The 19,642-nt window shown below is 49.3% G+C and overlaps 1 protein-coding gene and 1 non-coding gene across 2 annotated transcripts in view; both read right to left on the bottom strand.

Moving 5' to 3' along the window:
• The window catches only part of LOC135916983 (endochitinase-like), a 31,803-nt gene extending 12,527 nt beyond the window's left edge, over nucleotides 1–19,276 (bottom strand). The window contains exons 1-2 of the mRNA XM_065450420.2: nucleotides 18,953–19,276; nucleotides 2,256–2,470 (exon numbers count right to left, since the gene is read on the bottom strand). Coding sequence (XP_065306492.2) covers nucleotides 2,256–2,466 — 211 coding nt within the window. The 5' untranslated portion in view covers nucleotides 2,467–2,470; nucleotides 18,953–19,276. The remainder of the gene's footprint in view (nucleotides 1–2,255; nucleotides 2,471–18,952) is intronic.
• TRNAT-CGU (transfer RNA threonine (anticodon CGU)) lies at nucleotides 12,071–12,143 on the bottom strand. Its single transcript has one exon. It is a non-coding gene; the product is annotated as a tRNA-Thr (tRNA).
• Nucleotides 19,277–19,642: the final 366 nt, after the last annotated feature.

The raw sequence follows: 19,642 nt of genomic DNA, 5'->3' as shown, positions 1-19,642 counted from the left end.
AAGAAATGACGGCCTGATCTCTCAATAGGAAGATGCTGCGGATTCACGCGATACGGCAAACGGCGAAAAAAAAAAACGGAACAAAATATTTAGAAAACCAATGATATACGTGCTGCGGTTTTCGCCTTTTAATCTTTTGTCCCGTTTTGACCCTGTCTGCTGTATTAGGCCGTCATACCAACAAGCCTCGCAAACAACCATTTTGCAGTTCTTTTTTTCTGCAGTTTCCCGACGTTCTTCTTACTGAACTTCCCCATTTCTTCAGTTTAACTCGGGGCAAACTTAGACTTCCCTATTCGAACACATGTGGAATTCAAAAAAATATTCACACTACACAACTTCTCAACAGCTTCGAATTAATTAGGTAAGCAGAATTAAAATTGGGGCCTCAAAGGCTTTTCCACAATAGCAGTGAATCTGCAACATTGAAGAAAACTGAAGCGCAATGTTTACAAATCCGTAATGCAGTAGCATAAACGTATGCCTCCTGCAGTTCCGTAAAACTGAATCTGTTAGAGCATGTCAAGTAGAAAAATGGGATGTATGAGTTCACAGCTTCTGTGAAATTGTTCCAATATTTTAGAAGAGCTTTGCAAGAGTCCAACTCACAAGTTACTAGTACACCTCAGGTCGCCGCATATGATGTAAATTTTGCACGCCTCGGTAGGAGGTCGGCTGTCGAGTGCGGCCACAGTCAGAGCTAAATATCCGTGGACATTGCTCACAATGGACGTCGGGATCGTTATAGAGGCAACCGCAGTACACCGCTGATCGGTCCCGTGGGACTAGTGGCCTTCAAGATAAGCTGTGAAAGTGACAGATGCCGCTTGAATTTCGTGCTTCGTTTTCCGTTTCGACACTCGTGTTTCTCCCTTCACGTCTCCTTAAATCCCTTTACCCGGTGTCCAGTGTAGAAAACGAGACTTTTTCTGATTAACCAGAGAAAAGACTCCGCTCCTGGCGAACAGGTTCTGGTTCTTTTTTTTATTCTCTCTCCATCTTTTCTGTCCGCTTCCGACATCTCAATAGGTGCAGTCTACAAAACTGTGATATCGTACTAGGGCTGAGTCGCAAAGTTGTAAACTCGACACTCGAGTTTTTTTTTTTTAATTCAGAAATTTTCTCGAATTTTTCTTATATGTGATGGGTCTAACTCTAAAGTGTCCTTCATATGGGTGGTAAATTTTACCTTACTCTTTTACATGCAAGGCATAACAGATTCTCCTCTCCACTGTACTCAGATGCGAGCTCTTTGAGTAACTCTTCCATTTCCTGGCCAACCACAATGAAATTCGGGACACGTGAGAAGCCTATGTTCATAGAGTGTAGATCCGCAACCTCTATTGTAAATTTTACTTTTATTATACGAGTGGATCTGTCAGAAAAGGCTGGTAGAATAAATTATTTGTTATGCACGCATAACAAATAATAATAACAAACAGTAATAACAAAACAAAACAAATAAGGCGGCTATCAAAAGTTCACAGCTGGCAGACTAGCTCTGGGCCGTCCGGCAAGCCGAAGATGCCGCCCGAGTCCAAAGTCTTCGAGCCGCCGCCTGGGGCCACCACAGCAAGAACTGCCGGACTATTCTTAAATAAAGTTTCTTCTTCTACGCACGCATATATAAATTGAGCCTGCAAACGTTTTCTGCCGCAAGGCAAACTTTCAAATAAAGACAAAGTCGTTATTTACCCCAAAACAGATAAAAATAATAATAACGCTGCCATTACCGCTCGCCGGAAGTAACGCATGACTCGGAACGCGCGACTCCTCGGCTTGGCCTCTGAGATTGCGGTGCCCAATTTAGCGCCGCCTGCAGCACGCTCAATATAATCTCTGAGGCAACGTGCTGGGGCCTTTTAATATATCATCTGCTAACCACCAGGTGCGCGCGTTGTCTCTTTAGGTACTAGTTAAAGGCTGCTAATGCGAAGAATACTCAATTGCCAGCCCCGCAGCTTTGTCGATGCAGCCTTAGTAGTAGACAGTATTTGTGTATTTGTTACCGAGTAATACTTGTTCGGGGGCTAGTTGGTGCATGTTTCCAGAAGACGGTTATAGCGCCGAAAGAACACAACACACAGCAAACGCGCGCCTGTCCCGTCTCGTTTGCTGTGTGTTGTGTTTTTTCGGCGCTATAACCGTCTTCTGGAGTGTATTTGTTAAATTATCACAAATTTAACCAAACTGAGACTTACTTGCATTCAGCTTTTAATTATATGTTGCATAGCCAGGGGACGACGTATACTTACCACCACCCGACCCACCAGATCCGCTTGACCCGCCTTCCTTCCTGTTTCCGTCGTCAGGGCGATGCTTATGCCTGTCCCTGCACTTTCCTGCGCGACCAGCGCCGCTCACGTCTCTGCGCTCTACACCCGCGTGCCTCGTCGCCACGTTGTCCAGGTTCACAACGACGACAGCCATGACGATTGCCAGCCACGAAAGACGCAGCGCTTCCATTTAGCTGCAGCGAAAGCGCAATAGGCAAACATTATTGCACTAGGGCTTAGTAAGTGGCTCTCGTGCAAAACGCAACTGGTTAGTCGATACCTGCAAGTCGACAGACATGTATGTTACCAATTCGACATAATGATCATCTGATGACGGATGCCTAAGTCTGACGGGTTAAAGAAATAGTGCCGTATACCCGCACGGTGGGAAGTAACGTGCAAATTAAGTTAATATTTCGAGAGGTCAACTTCGGCAACTAAACATAAGTTAAATGATGTGGGACGTTTCAAATTAACATGTAGCGTGGGACTTCCTAACCTAAAGCACGCGCAGCTCTCAAAAAGAAAGACGACGAAAAACATCGCCGCCCAAGCACTCCGTGCAGATGGTTAACCAACGCAGTTGAAACGTGCGCATGGTGTTTATCACTACTTTAATCCCGACGGTTCAATAAAGAGCGGCTTGGTAGACTGCCGGATCCTCGCTCCGCAGTGGCTGTTTGCGCTCGGCTGCACAGCGTCTTCTTGAGCCCAAGATCGAAAGCTGCCTGCTCCTGAGAAGTACGCAGGACACGTGGCCTACCCATTTCGGAGCCGGATAGAAACTCCAACGCACGCGCGCGCGCTCGGTTGCGACGGAGAGCAGTGACGTCACTACTGGCGCAGCTAATCGAATGTCACCTAAATATTACAAGGCCTTTTCACTCCGATCCATGACGCCATGTTACCTGGCCCGACTGCCATAGAATCTAATGGGGATGCTCCCGAGTAAGCAACTGTGATTTTGACGTCACCGCTTTCATCACACCAGCCTTGTCAATGGAAATTTTGGCCCAGGTAACGTGACGTCACTGATCGGAGTAAACAGGCCTTGTGCTATCTAGGTGGTATTGGCTAATCGCGCGCCTTTCCTTTGTTTCTTTTTCGCGCATGCGCGTGGGGTTGCACCGGAGGAGCTTTCGGCGTACAGGTGACCATGAGAAGGACGGACGGACGGACGGACGAATCGGCTAGCCATATACAGCTCGGCTGTAGAAGTGGCACGAGGCGCACGCGCCGAACGTTTCAAAGAGCTGGCTGGCTTTTTAACGATACCAGTGTGGGTGCGATCGAGACCTCACTATGCTCTTGAGCCTTCACAGCACTTCGCCATCTATGACAGCAGTTCAAGAACGCTGACCAATGTTGACATGGATGTGAAACCGACAAGGCTATACTTCAATGAAAACATCGGCAGAATTGTAGCTGTGCGTCAATTAACTCATGGGAGCCCAATGGCTCCCAAGAAAGGCAATAACGAAAAAAAAAAGCGATCGTAGCCTGATAGTCAGAGCACCGGGGCTTGTGCTCGACGACAGAAGTTCGATTCCACCGCCGGTCATACATTATTTTAACTCCCCGTGTCGCAGAAAATCCGGCGTCGGTGTCTCTTGGCGACCATCGTTCCGGCAAAAATCGTTCCGAACCACGCACATCCAACCACGCATACCGAACCACGCAGACCCTCCGCGTAGGGCAATGAGGTTACTCAACTAATTAAATTTATCAAAGTAAAATACATCAGAAAAATCCTGAAATACGACTTACACACAACCTACAGACATGATAGCTTCATATTGTAATTTCAATATACGAAAAAACAATTATGTTACGTGGAAAGCCAAACAGATCCTTTTTCCAGTGTTTCTACAATTCATAGACAGGCCACGGCGTCCGCAATTCGCCTGTGCGCCGGCGCGCTCGAATCTGCGAGGCCACGGAGCGGCGCGCCTGGTTCCCTGCGAAACCTGCAGGTGGTGCTCGCCTCCGCCGCACCGCGGCCCACGCAAGCAGCCGCATTTCTACCGAAATCTCGCCTTCGTGGATAGCGTTCCGCGCCAGCGTTTCCCGGTAAACATTACCAATACATAAGATACAGTTGCCGGCAAGCGTGAGGAGCAGTTAGGGACATTGTGGTCAGGGATCTTTGAATGCTGTCGCGTTCCACTCTTGAAGGCGAAGCTTAGGCGTCCTCCGATTCTCCTTTTTATTAAAGTAAGGAGGCACATGAGCCTACCTCCCTAGTTAGCTACCTACCGCAATATGCCAAAAATTAGGCAAAGAAATCCTTCGCAGTCAAAATCGGCAGATCCCTCACATATGTGAGAATCCCTTAAAAACGTAGCTTTCTTTTATATTTACTGAAATGTCTTTACTAAACTCTTTCTTCACTTCTATTTAGCAAAACGCCCTTCGCGCAATAATGCACGCTGTAGTCTGATTTTTTCGCTTGAGGCTTCTGAACAGGTACCTCGGTTCCCAACTCCTTCTTCACTTCTTGTAGCCGACATCTTCAATTATCTGTTGCCGACTATTGCACATCTCCGTAGATCAACACTCCCTATTCAATCAGTGTTCGGGCCCCATTTCGTCTGCTTTACTACTTTCGCCACACTCGGCTGTTTTTGATGCCCACTTCTTCCCTTCTCTGTGACAGCCGTCTTCAATTTTGTGCAGCCGACTCCTTCAAGTCTTGCGTGTTGTACTGCTTGTCTATTCGGGCACCTACCCAATAGAACATACTGAAAGGGGGCAGATAGCTAAAGAACGTTGACATATCCATTCCCTTATGCCCATGTCCCGAACGGAAAAAAAAAGCTCGACGATTTCCACTTGAGCGAGAAGCGGCAAGTAGGGCATGACTATTTCAAGAGGAACGAAATACCCACCGCGCTACAGCTTGCCTCTCACTTCAACGATCATGAAACGCTGCCTTTAATTTCACCGGTAACAATGCATCGCATGCTCATGAAGACAGCTTTTCGTTTTAAGAAATGGTACCGCAACGCCCTTCTTATTGAGACTACACTAACATAGTTCAATGACTCGCCTCAAGAACTGGCGGCAAATAAAAAAATTGCGGCGTCAATGTATGACCATTTTCATACCTTCACGAAACGTGGGTTAACGTAGCTCAAAGGACAGATAAGGTGTGGGTCGACGAGAGGAGGAAAACAGCTGAAGAAGCAAAGAGGAATGGTCTCTCAGTTGGCCTGCAGAGCCCAAACTGTGGCTCATTTGAAACCGTAGAGCACATCCTGTTTGAGTGTCGAGCGTATGCCGACGAGCGTGCGTTCTAAAAACATTGCATGCATTCGCTTACACAGAGACCTCTGTCATTTGACTGTGTCTTAGGCCCTTTATCCTGCCTCACAGAACACAGGTGTGCAACGAACTTTTTATTCACATACTTAGAAAATATTGGTCAAGTCCAGAAACTTTAATTCTACTCTGTGACCCTCATACACATTTCCCGCAACGAATTCTGTCACCTCATTGTGGGATGGTGCATACACCGAAGGACTTTACCATAGCACGCCGCAGCCCATGAGTCCGAAAATTCGATGCCAATTTTTTTTTTCCTTATTCTTCTTTTGCACCTCTCTCATTCTCTTTTTCTCTCCCCAATTCCCTTTCCCACGCAGAGTAGCATGTCTGCGATGTCTTCCTGCAAAATATCTGTCTTTCATTAAAGGGTTCTCTCTCTCTCTCTCTCTGCAGAGCTGAGATGGTAAGGGCCTCCGATTGATTGCAACGCACTGCGGGAACAATAATGGCTTTGCGTAAAGTGCCAGGGTAAAATTGCAAGCGAGAAAGGGCACAGAGCGTTACCATGAAGAGATGGACTGGCCCCACTATGAAAAGTGGTTCCAAGAAACACTATTACTACGCCTTCTCTAGGACAGTGTGATAGTCCTGGACAATTTGCCATACTACACGGTGAAGCAAGAACAAGTTCCCCACATGAGTAGCCTTAAAAAAGAAATGCAGGCGCGGATTTCACAAAATGGGCTTTCTTAGAATAACGATGTGATAAAGGCAGAGTTTCTGAATCTTATTGCGACTGTCAAAGTTGATGGCAACACATACCGTGTAAACTGTATTGCTGCTGCTGGACACCTCATTTTAGGGTTACCACCATATTACTGCCAGCTCAACTCCATATAGAGTGTGTGGAGTGACATGAAGCGTTCTGTGGTTTCTGCGAACCGGGTATTCAAAATGCAAGAGCTGAAGGAACATGTTGCAGATGCCATAGCACAAGTGAGTCCACAGAAGTAGAAGAACAATGTAAAACATGTCACTGAGAAAGAATAGAACATGTGAGAAAAGGACCACATTATTGCCGTCATTTTGGACAAGCAACAAACAGTCATAGTCAGACTAGGAAAGGACACAGCAACTTCTGACGAGGAGACCAGTATGTACGATGAAGACTTTGGGTGTCAGCGACTGCCTTAACTTTAGGCACCTCTGCTGGAACATTGTGTTGTTTGCACTTTCCCTCGCCCCCAGTGTAGGGTAGCAAACCGGGTGCTCGTGTGATTGACCTCCTTCCCTTTCCTGTCCTTGCTCTCTCTCTCTCTTGCCAGTCACGCATTAAACTTTAGAACATGATTTTTCTTTGAAAAACATTTGTTTATTCATTTGTTGTTCTTAAACACGCAAAATGGCCATGCGACTGGCCGCTCGAGGCACTATGCGTGTATTCATGGGCTTCTTTCACGGTCGGAAAATTATTTTTATGAAGCACGTGCAGAGCAACAGAAAGCTGTATCTGTTGTTTGTCATGTCACTCTACAATTTTCTAATTGATACGTTTCATCTAATTATAATATTGGAGAAGTTGATTAATTAATATAAACTAGTTATGTAATTAGGTGGAATAAAAGAAATTGAATATCTCCAAGCAACGGCAAACCGCATTACATTGGTTCAGTCCAGCTACGTGACATTTGCATATTTTCTTGTTTGGCTTAAGTTGCGTGGGACAACCTGTATAAACCATTACGCCACGGACGCACGCTTCGGTAAGCGGCATAGAACACACTTTCTCGCGGGCAAGCCAGTGTGTTGAGACGCTTGGCACCTATCGATTTGGCCGCCCCAACAGGCGTTACCGCTGGAATTAGTCGCGATTATGTGTGTTCGCTGAGTCTTGTGGCGGTCTGCATTTCGAAAAGCATATATGGCTTTGAAATTTGGGCCCGTTAAGGCAGACCAAGCTTAATACACAAACAAAATGCTCTTGAATACTTCTACCAATATTTATTCCTGTAAAACCACACTTCTTATGCACATGCACATGGTTGACAAACCAATCAGAAGTGTCAACAGGAGTTGAGCCTGGCTTTTCTTTCTTATTGTACGAACAGCTTCCTCGTATTGGAACGTCTTCGCGAATAAAACCAACATATTTGTTATATATATATATATATATATATATATATATATAAAGCCGCTTTCATTCGGTTGTCGCACCTACGGTCACGCACAAACCTGTTATGTCGCCTTGACTCGGACGCGTCACGATGGCACTAACTGCGCATTCATAGTACTTGAAATCAGTGCCGCGTAATCCAGAGCAGCACTTCCAGAGAGAAAAAAAAATTGGATGACGCTTAAGCTTCGCCTTCAAAAGTGCAACGCGATAGCGTTATCGCACCCCGTTCGCATCGCCAAGGGGTGTAAAACAATGCGCTACGTCACAGCGATCACTTATGAGGAGACCCGCATCAGACTTTGCACCCACCAATCACGCTGTGAGCGCCGAGCAACGCAGCGTTCGGCGACGCAACGAAACGTGCGCCTGAGCAAGCGGAACGAACCAAACTCGGTGTCTCGGAGGGAGAAACGATCTACGCGAGCCAAGCGTCGTGATTGGCACGGACAGCCGGGCCACGACGCCCCATGAAGGCGGACGCGATCATGGGGGTGACGCCTCGATGGGATCGTCCTCTATTATGCGAAGCATACTATTTCGCTTGCGAGCACCACGCAGACGCATGACTCCTGGGAAGCAGCTCAGCACACATCGCAGGGGACGCTTTCCCATCAGACGCGCTACGGCGCAGCGATCACGGCAGAAACGTCGCGCATCGAACGCTGCACCTAGGAATCGCGCTGTGAACGGAAAGAGGAGACGCGTCACCTAAACCAAATCTAGGTGGCTTTGCCTCAACACGAGGGTTTGAGTGACGCACGCTGGAAATTGGAAGGGGAGAGAGCGAGAAAACTTATTAAACGCAAGGGTATTGTGCCATCCCCGCACCGGCGGGGAATGAATGAATGAATAAAACTTTATTTGAAACGGCTCTTCGTCCGTGCCGTCCGCCGTTTCGGTGCCGTGTGATCATGTAGTTGCACCCGGAGCGGGGGGTGTGGTGGCGCCCTGGACGTGCCTTATGTGTTGCACAAGGAGCGACCAAAAAGCGGCTTGGTGGGGTTCAGGCGGAGTGGTCCAGCTCTCCCAACAGTAAGGAATAGATGGGCTCAGGGAAGAGGTGGGGAGATAGTAAGGCGAGGACTGTGCACGGGGGCAGGTCCAGTACGTGTGGCGAACGTCGGGATAGCCGCCGCACACCGGGCATGCCGGGTGGCCGCGGCGTTGTTCAATAATGTGTTGCATGGCGTCATTCGCCAATGTTAGAGTTTGAGCCTGACGAATTAGGGAACTGTCGCGGCGGGTGAAGGAGGGATCGGGGGCCGGAAGGGTACATGCAGACGAGCGCAGTTCGCGGAGCCTATAGCGTGGCTTTGCTTGCGGTGTTCAGCGCGGTGCATTCTGGCGCAATAGGTGTCAGGCCATGGAATAGGAGCGCTCGGTATTGTAGACTCGCGAGCGAGGGAATGAGCACGCTCATTTCCCGGTATCCCCTGATGGCCCGGCACCCACTCCAAGAGGACGTGTAGTGAGGGATGTTGTTGCATGTGTAGCGCGAGGGATGCCCCAATATGACAGGGAAGTAGGTTGTTTGCGAAAGAACGAAGGGCTTGCTGGCTGTCTGAGCGAACGGTTATGGTTGGCGTGGAGTGAGGGGGAATAGTAATGGCTTCCGATATGGCAAGGATCTCGGCGTCGGTTGGAGACGGTACTCCGCTATGCCAACGAGTGATGTCACCCTGAGGGCCGATGACTGCCGTCTTGGATGCGGTCGGCGAGAAGGCGGCGTCAACATAGTAGGTGTCATGCGCTGGGTCAGTTAGATGGGTCGCCCGCGCCTGTCGCCTGCCTGCGTTGCGTTCGGAGTGCATATTCCGGGGTATCGGTCGGACTTCGATTCGAGGGATAGTTATCCATGGTGGAGGGTCGATGGAAAGAGGTGGAAGGGGTGAAGTGTCATGTCCCAACATTCGCAGGATGGCGCGTCCTTTGGACGAGGTGCTCAGACGGAGATGCTGAGACTCCCGGTGTGCTTGGACCTTCACATCCAAGGTGTTGTGCAGGGTTGCGCGTTCAACATCGATGCTACGGGTGTACCTGGGAACACCCATTTCAATGCGGTGACATCTTCGCAAAGAAGCCTCGAGTCGTTTGGTCTGGGTGCGTGTAAGTGCAACGTATGGAAGGCCATAGAGGATTCGGGAGTAGATTGCTGCCTCAGCAATTTTACGGAGTTCGTGTTCACGCAGGCCTGTGTGGCGCTTGCTTACGCGTGTCATCATGTGTATGACCTGACTTGCCTGATGGAGAATACGCCGTAGCCACTCCGCACTACGTCCATTCTCTTGCCACAGAAATCCAAGGATGCGGACGGATTTTCTGCGCGGGATAGGTTCTCCGGTCATAGTCAAGGTGATGTGGGCGCGTTCAGCAGCTGCTTTGCGCGTAGAGGAATTCAGTACGACGATGTACTCTGATTTTTCAGGGGAGCATGTGAGGCCTAGCTGGTGTATGTAGGTGTCGACGATGTCTAAGCCGGTTTGAAGTGTGGCTTCCTGTTCGCCTGGGTTTCCGGTGGCACACCAAAGTGTGATGTCATCAGCGTATATTGCATGGCGTAAACCTGCAACGAGGTTGAGCTTTCCGGGGAGGTCCTTCATCGCCAAGTTGAAGAGAGTCGGTGACAGAATGGAACCTTGTGGCGTCCCTCGGTTTATAGGGAAGCACATGGATGGCTGGGTGTCCGGACCCAAGAAGCGCACTTGCCTAGCACTGAGGAAGCCGCAGACTTAGCGAACCATGCGTTCTCCGGGTTTGGTGGCTGCTAGGTTGTCAATGATGGCTTGGTGCAGGACGTTATCGAAGGCACGTTTGATATCCACGCCTACAATTGTCCGGAGTTGTGCCGAGCTAGGGTGATCGTAGACATCTGTGGTAATTTGCAGGGCCACGTCTTGAGCGCATACGTGCCTGCGGAAGCCGATGAGTGTGTCTGGGAGATGGCCCTGGCTCTCAAGGTGCCATTCTAGTCTCGTCAGGGCCATCTTTTCCATCAATTTTCCCGCGCATGATGTGAGGGATATCGGTCGAAGGTTTTTAAGCGTGTTGGAAGGTTTGCCAGGTTTGGGGAGGAAAATAACTAAAGGTTTCTTCCATGACTGTGGAATGTTCCCCGTCTCCCATGCATGGTTAATGAGGTGTAGAAGGTGCTTCTGGTGGTTTTCGGGTAAGTTGCGGAGCATGGTGTATGTTATCTGATCCGGACCCGGAGTCGCATTTCGTCGGAGCTGCATGAGTGCTGACCGCAGCTCCTGGAGTGTGAATGCGGAGTCAATCCCTTCTGGCTTAGTTGGCGATTGCGGAAAGGGTGCAAGTGGTGGTGGGTTGAACTCCGGGTAAAATGTCTATCGCAGTTCTTGGATAATTTCTCCTGTGGAGCGCCCGGTCTGCATTTGATATCCTTGGAGGGCATAGCGAGGTTTGGCTTGGCCCATGAGAGTGCGAAAGATTTGCCATACTCTAGGTGTGTGAAGCTGGCCATTGAGGTCTTCACATGTTTGCCACCGCCGTTGAGATGCCAGTTGGTCAGCGTATTCCTGGCTCTCCTGAGTTATGGTGTGTATACGTTGGTGGAGCGTCCTATTATTCTTTGCACGGCGCCACCAGCTCACCAGTCTGCGGCGTCGTTCCCAGAGGGCTAAGAGGTGAGTGTCGACCTGGGGTTGATCCTCTGTGGCGGCAATGCGGGAAGCATGTTGGGACACAACCTGCAGTACATTGTTTGTCCATTCTGTGGGGTCAGTGTTCTCATTAATCTCATCCAGTTCGAGTCGTTTACGCGCCTTGTTCCAGTCAACGAGACAGATGGTTTTGTGGCGGGGTGTCCGACTTGGCCTTTGTGTACGCAAGGGAAGCCGGATCTCAATAATAGTGTGATCGCTCCCCAGGGTGTCTTGGGTATTCTCCCATTGAATGTTGTAGCGGCTGATTGACCAAGTGAGATCAGGGTTTGTGTCCTTCTCACGTGAGTTCCCCAGTCTGGTGGGAGTGGTAATGTCGTTTAGGAGAGAGACTTTGTAGTTTGACATGAAGGTGTCTAACTTGCGGCCGAGCGCTGATGTTTGGTCATATCCCCAACAGGGGTGTCGACCAGTGGCGTAGCCAGAAATTTTGTTCGGGGGGGGCTACGCCACTGGCCCAACATATATATATATATATATATATATATATATATATATATATATATATATATATATATATATATATATATATATATATATATATATAGTCATATAATGAGAAGCCAACAAACACTGACACCAAGTACAACATAGGGGAAATTGCATGTGCTTAATAATTGAAATAAAGTAATGGTAAATTAATGGAAATTAAAGTGGATGAAAAAACAACTTGCCGCAGGTGGGAACCGAACCCACAACCTTCGCATGACGCGTGCGATGCTCTACCAATTGAGCTACCGCGGCGGCGTTTCCCCATCCACTTTCTTGGGTATTTATGTGTACTAGTAGAACCCTGGGAGTACGTTGTAGAAGAACCCTGAGAACCATACGCATACTGCTCAGTATCCTACAGCGGCGAAAGAAGACTTTCCGGAAAGGTTCCGCTCAAGGAATGCGGTGCAATCCTTCGAGTCCCCACAGTGATGGTGGCGAGCGACCATTTTTTTTTTCTCGTCTGCTAGCCAGAAAACATCCAAAACTCTGTCCGGTGAAAATCCACTCGGCCAGAGCAAACCGAACGCGCACCAAAGTGTACCGCACGGTGGTCGGGGCCATACGAGAAAAACGTATGCGCTCTGGTTGGCTCTGGCAGCCCGCGGTTGGGGTAGCGAGAACAAAAAAAAAAAATCGAAGAGGCCCAATGTGTCCTCGCGAATAAAAGTCAAAGTAGAAAAAATAAATAAGAACGTATTTACTTTGGCTGGCTTGAGTGTCTTGACATGGATGTTCTGGCGTAGGTTAAAAAAAAATGTTTATATTTTTTTATGTGACATGACGGCACAAATGAACCACCCCAACGCTTCGTCTCATTGGACCTCGCTGCCTGTTTGTCAACTCGTCTGCTAGTGTGTTGATTTGGCTTGTCTCGTTGTATGTTCCGATGTAAGACTTTAGAAAAGTCAATAGACATTTGGCGACAAATGTTTATAACAACATTAAACCCACAAAGTTCCGCAATTGAAAATCTAAAGCACAACTTTGGAAATGTCAATGCACCTTTCACATCAAGAGCTTATGAGATTTATACCCATAAAGTTTCGCAATTGATATCCATGCGCTCCATAGATTCCGTGGCCTCAGTGAGATGCCGCGGCGAGCCCACTCACCATCAAAGCGCCCTTGAAACTTTGTGCTCGGATGGGACTGCTTGGCGTTATGTGACTCCCGGTGTATGGGCGTTGCCACGAAATCCAGCCCGAGTTTGCAATCTTCGCGGTTAAATGTCTTTTCGAGCGTCAAAAAGACATTCTAGACAAAATCCAGAGTGATTTCCGGCGCCGGAGCTCACTTTGGTCGGTGGTGCATGGACAGCACGAAAAAATTTCGGGGGGGGCTGAAGCCCCATAAGCCCCCCCCCTGGCTACGCCCCTGGTGTCGACAGTTGAAGTCTCCGAGGATTAGGACAGTATGGTGAGTTGTTAACCGTTGCTGGGAGGGGTTGTAGCTTGATAACGGCCAGATATTTTGGTTTGGCGTCCAATAACAGTTTAAAATATCTAGACTGTGACCATGAACGTCTGTCCTCGTGCTCACGTGCTCAGTAGTCGATGTATTCATATGCGTAGTGTCGAGTTGGACTGTGGGCAAGGAGCTCTTGACGTAAGTCACCGTCACTGTAGGAGTGAGTGGGTCTGACGTGCCCCGTTGTTTGTATGTAATACTAGGAGCAACAAAATGTTCATAGCCAGTGAGGGGAAAGGCACCGTGGGTCTCCTGCAACACAAGAATGTCCGGTTCTGTTTTCATGAATAGCATATGTTGCAGGAGATGTTGTTTCTTGCGTCTGAAACCACGACATTTCCATTGCCATATCGTGAGAGATGGGGATGGTGGGGTTGGGATCGGAGGTGTTTGCGTAGAGTTAGTGGCCATGTTGTGATTCAGAAGGGTTATGGGGGATGGGGCGTTTGTGTGGGTGCATAGTGTCCTCTATATGTTGGAGGCGGGTGGAAATTTGCGCAAATTGGTCTGACAAGGGGGTTAGAGCGGTCAGAATGGCGCGTTGTATCTGTTCAGTAATTATAGCTGCGATAGTAGATTCGATCGCTTGTTGCACGATGCGACGAATACGTGCATCTAACTCCTCTGACAGCAGGTCTGAGCTCAATGGGGAGGGCTGCGGAGCGGGGGCAGTTTCTGGGAGAGCTGTACCACTCACCTTTAAAGGCGTAGACTGCGTCTGTCGCTGGTTGGGCAGCGCAGGCCAGTTAGGGTTGTCAGCAGCAGGCTTGGGTTTAGGTAGTTGCTGCCACGAAGGACGGCGCGGATCGTGTTGATCACTTTGTGATTTAGCTGTCTGGCTCTGTCTGAAGTCTATCTTCTGCTTGTGGGCGGGCTTCGGTTTTTGTTTGGGCCCATTTTGACTGGGCTTGCGGTTGTGACTTTGACTCTGGTTGCGACTGCGGCTACGGCTACGGCTGCGGTCGGTGTCAAGTGCCGAAAACCGGTTGCTGGTTGGCACGCTGGAGTCTTCTCGAGTAGGCGGTCGTGGGAGGTGGTGGGCTGCTGGGTGATTTGGATCGATCCGCGTCGGTGGTTTGCGTCGGCGAAGCGCCTCCTCTGCAGCGCGGCGGTGTGGGCAGTTTGCGTCCGTAGCCGGGTGGTCACCCCCGCAGTTGCAGCAGCGCATATCGCACTCGTGAGGAGTAGTTGACGTGTCCGTTCCAGGGGGGAAATGTTGCCCACAAGATCTACAGCACGAATATGTCGAGGCGTTGGAGCAGACATCAGATCTGTGTTTGAGGCTGTAGCAATTCCAGCACTGAAGGCATTTCGGCTTGGGTGGGTAAAGCCGGTAGACCGCTGAAAACAGGATGGCGCTCTTTGGCATTTGAGGCCCCTCTACCGTGATGATGAGAGACGCCGTCTTGCCAAGTCGCCGAAAGGACAGGATTTTTCGGCCCGGAATAAGGAGTTCTTCCTGTACGGCATCTTCCGAAAAGGAGAGTGGTACACCGTGCAGGACGGCGCGGGCGTTCTGTGGGTCGTTGGCGCAGTACGCACTCACAGGGTGTGATTTTCCGCAGACATCCACGGACTTTAAGGCGAGCAGTTTGGTGGTGGCCGATGCACGGTACGTGTCGATGGCGATGAGGTTTTGGGCAGTCCGAATCTTCACAACTGTGTCCTGCCTCTCGAACTTGGCAAGGTGGGCCGCCCGACGAATTTGTAGGCTCAACTCGACGGGTGTAACTGTGGAGAGGTTGAAGCCATCTGTCAGCTTCACAACTATGGTGGTGGCCTCTTCCTGCCGTGGTGCTGAAGGGGTGACGCAGGTAAATGCTCCCGGCGAAGCGCCACCAAAGTCCATGCCCTGTGGGTTCAGCGTGGTGGATTGCGCAGGCTGCGATGCAGTCGTAGCTGTTGAGGGCGGCGGATCCATGCCGAGCACGGCAGCGGCGGCGGCGGCGAAGCGCCTGCAGTGCGGCGCGGGGTCGGGGGTCCCTGTGTTGGGGCCGACCGAGGCCGCCGGTGTTTAGGCGAGGCGCAGTGCGGCGGGCCAAAGTTCGCCCGGCGATGACAGGCGGCTCTCAGAGTTCGGCGGAGCTCTCGTTGCGCACGTCCGCTCGGGGCGAGCACTGAGCGCCGAGTACCCGGTGGGGAGAAGCGGGCTAGTAGCGCGCCACGTGTCGGGACAGCGCCGCATATTGCGAGGAGGGGGACTTCTGTGTTGTCCGCAAGATGGCTCTGCGTGTGCGCAGAGCGCAGAAGAAATGTAGCGGAAACGTACTTCGCTACTCGTGTAACTGCGACTTCTGTAATTTACATGCTCACAATTACCGATATACACCGCAGTATAACTTCTACGGCACGTTTCTAAGGCAACACCGCATTCAGTAAAGGCGCTTTTGTCCCGCTTTGAATCATCGAACTCGTGGCTCATTGGTAACGTTTCCGTCTCACACTCCAGAGACCCTGGTTCGATTTCCACCCAGTCCATCTTGCAACTTGTTTCTTATTCATGAAGTACCTTCCAGGACTTATCACTCACGGCCAACGCCGCCGACACCGACGACATCGGCTTTTCTGCGACACGAGCTCCTTAACGCTATCGCGTTAAAAAAATCCGAGGGCACTTAAGCTCTTCTTATGAGATGTGAATGCGAATGTCCACTTGAACGCGGCTGAGCTGTCCTTCGAGTTATGAACTCCTCTTGGGCAAGCGAGCTCGTTGAGCTGCTTGGCGCATTCTGGTTTGACTTTACCGAGGTCCACTTAGAATGTAGGCGAGAGCTTACGCGGAAAGGAACGCGTGGATAACACAGGCCTCTGAGCGCGAAAGTAAGGATAATCAACACCACCTAGTTGCGGTGACATAGCGTTGCTTGAGCCGAAAAGTTCGCTCCTTGTGAGGGGCAATTCAAGGACTCGGGCCTGCCAGATATTATCTGAGCAGAATTTTAATAAAGTTGTTACCTCCACTCCCATAGCCTGGCGGTGATGCCCTCTCTCTCTAGGGATCTAAAGAAAGGAAGGACGCTTGATTCTGATGCCCTCTCCCCTCACGCAATATCGCAGTATCAGGTTTGCCCTTTCGCCCGCTCTACTCCGTCGAGGCGCGCACGTGACGAGGGCGTCGCAGCCAACGGGAAGGAAGGAAGGAAGGAGAAAAACTTTATATTTTTCAAAAAAAATTAGGTGAGGGGAAGTTTGCGACAGACGCCAAAGACCGGCTCTTTCGCTCAGCGAGCCATTTGACGCTTTCGCATCGGTAATTGCGCAGAAACCGTCGACAATTATTGTCCATGTAAGCAAATAGCCTGGACGAACGAACGCTCGAGTGACCGAGCGAAAACAGGGTGAAATATTTCCTGGTCGGAGTTCTCTATCTGGTGCGCTAACTCGTGTACGCTTAAAGACGCATTAATATGCCGAACAAAACTGAATGTTTTTCTGGATAGCCGGAGGCTGCCCCGTTCCTAAAGGAATAGGAGGTGTCTGCCCACCAATCGCTTTGGCACTAGATACTGGGAGCGGCCGCGGAGCATGAATTTATTTGCGTTTAAAAACATTTTTCTGTGGCACTATAAGGTTATCGAGCCCATTCGCCAAGTGTGAGACATCAACTTGCGACCTATTATTTGCTGAGGATCTTTGCTTAAGAATGCCGCAAGGCAGCATTCTTAAGCAAAGATCAGTGCCCTCTCAAAATTCAGCTTGGCGCCCATGCCACACGAGACTGACGGCAGGAGGCCACTGGATGGGTCGGGCCCAACCCCTAGTGAAGCCTCCCCTGCTCGTGGGACGGATGCTAGCCGGCCAGTTGTCTTCGCGATTTCGCCCCGCTTGACCCTGATTGCTGACCTCCTTCGCTCTTTCGTTCCGCCACGGGTATTAAAAGCGCCCCCGGGCGATGCGATAGGTTGGTCGGAATCGTACGAGTCATTTACAGGGCTACTTTCATTAGACGAACTGGGGGTACCACTGATACGGAAGGTGGGATCCCTGTCCGAATCGTCCGTGTGACTCGACTCCTCTGAGGAAGTGAGCCTTTCAACAACCATGGGGGCCGTAGCCCGTTTTTCCCTTCCTTGGATGCTTATTGAGCCTTCAGATCCACACTCTACTACGGCTGTATCCTGGGGTGCAGCCTGGGTATTTCCACCAGAATGTTGAGCTTTGTGTGTTTCCTGAGCTTCCTGTGCCCTCTCTTCCAGCTGGCGTTTTTGAGAGGGCACTGATTCTGCCGGTTATCAGCCGGTTCAGCCGGTTATCCACTTCCTCTGTTCTGGTTCAGCCCTATCAAATCCCTCTCCACTTGAGCATGCTCTTCGCCTCTTGTCAGCCAATTCGACAAGGAAATCTCCTCAATCTAGGTAATGCTACTCGATTTGAAAGCAAAAAAAAAGGTGATCACCTATAAAGGAGGGCGCGTTTCCTTGGGCTTTTCATACAACGCTGCGGGTTACCGCCAGATGCTTGCGTGGCTGGTTACTTCAATTTGACATCCGGGGGTTGGAATAAAAACAGACTGGAATAGTTTTAGGTTAGAGGGCCCCAGTATTTTATTTTGTTATAAAGAACTGATCGCTTAGACAATGACACTCATATTATGACTACATGCACACTTTCGCCGCTTCCCGTTCGCTGCCAACCAACGACACCGTTATCTGCCGAACAGTTTCTCATAGATGTTGCTCTAATGTAGAGCTTTCCTGGTGGAGATCAAGAGTCCGTTATGCACCTTTACGATCAAATAACTTGAGCGCTTCTTCAGCAGAGTAAGCGGATTATTCGTTTAACGGTAGAAATAGGGTATTCAACACTAAAAAGCTGCCAAATAAATAAAGTAGGGTACTGGAGGTACTGGGTTATTTGTTTGCCTACGGCTAGTAATTGACGTCAAAACGAAGGCAAGATGGGTGAATAACGGCGATCACTACCAGAAAGCAACAATCAACCAATTTTGAGTTTCCAGTTTTATTGGAAACTGGAAACTCTCACTGAATGCATGTAGTTAAACGAGTCCGGAAAAAGTGTTGAGCGACATTCTGCAAACGACAATATTCGCAGTATTTTCTAGCCCAATCCATACCAGAATCCTAATAAAATTTACTGCAGAAAAGCTCCCACAGAACCACCATTTTCCAATGTTTCTTATGCGTTATTTATGCTACGAGTAAGAACCAACACTATTGAAGATAGATCAATCAAATATTACTAGCTTGTACATTATTACGCACAGAAAAACAGACGTTCTTCGCAGATTACATTGTGAAACAAGTTCGCGACTTTTAGTGTAGTAGTTATTTTTTACTAAATGCATGTAACAATGTTGCAGAACATTCGATTTCTTTGTCTTGATATTCCATTATTACACTAAGCACATGGAACAGTCTAATAATGCTGTGTTGTTACAATATTCAATTATATTTCAAAACCTAAGGAATTTTATTTCTGGGGGCTTTTCGAAGAAACTTAATATATACAAGCACATATTTCTAAAACATGTTGCCCACAAGCTTACTTGAAGCATGGTTTTCTTTCCCTTCTTTTCTGAAATCCCTTTAATTTAAGTTTTGTACATCTGATGGTGCATCGCAGGTACTCACAGTTGTGAAATGAATTCCTTCCGGCTGGATTCCTGCTGCCGTGAACGAATAATTGAATGAGTGGTGGGTTACGGGCTGCGCGGAGGGGGAGTTGTGATATGGACAACGGCTACTCCAAGGCTTCGCCTCTGTTGTCCAAACTTACTAGAAGGACAGCCAATGCATTTGAAAACCACGAAGTGCTATTGAAGGTGCGATCACGCAACACGGCTTCCCCCTGAGACAAGCAGCAGCGCCAGCACCAACTGCTGCAGCTGCGTCGAAGGCAGCTGAAAAGACAAGTGGGTGTTCTCATGCGCTTCGGAGCACACACAATTCAGCCTCTCCAAGGAGTTGTAAATGTCGCCTATGTCCAACGTTTCTGTGAAAGCTGGCAGTTTGCGCTTCGTTATTAAAAGGTGCCCTGGCAAGCACGGGCTCACCCGTGCTATAAAGGACTTGCGGAGAAGGCGTTTCAAACTGCTTCTTCACTGTCATCTTCGGGGAATCTGTTTCGGGGACGCTTGTTCGGGTTGAGCCACGACTCGAAGTCGCCGTCGGAAGCACGCCCGCACCACGAAAAAACTGGAAAATTTATTTTCCGTGAGGTGTAAGGAAACATGGCAACAGGATCGCCCACCTTCTGTTCTGCAACAGCCCTTCGAAGAAAGCGACAAGGATCGGCCGGTGGGGGGCGCGGACTTTATGTAT

The sequence above is a fragment of the Dermacentor albipictus genome, chromosome 1, assembly GCF_038994185.2.
Source record: "Dermacentor albipictus isolate Rhodes 1998 colony chromosome 1, USDA_Dalb.pri_finalv2, whole genome shotgun sequence".
Classification (NCBI taxonomy): Eukaryota; Metazoa; Arthropoda; class Arachnida; order Ixodida; family Ixodidae; genus Dermacentor; species Dermacentor albipictus.
Note: the sequence above shows the minus strand (reverse complement) of the source record. Positions and strands in the feature narration are given on the sequence as shown.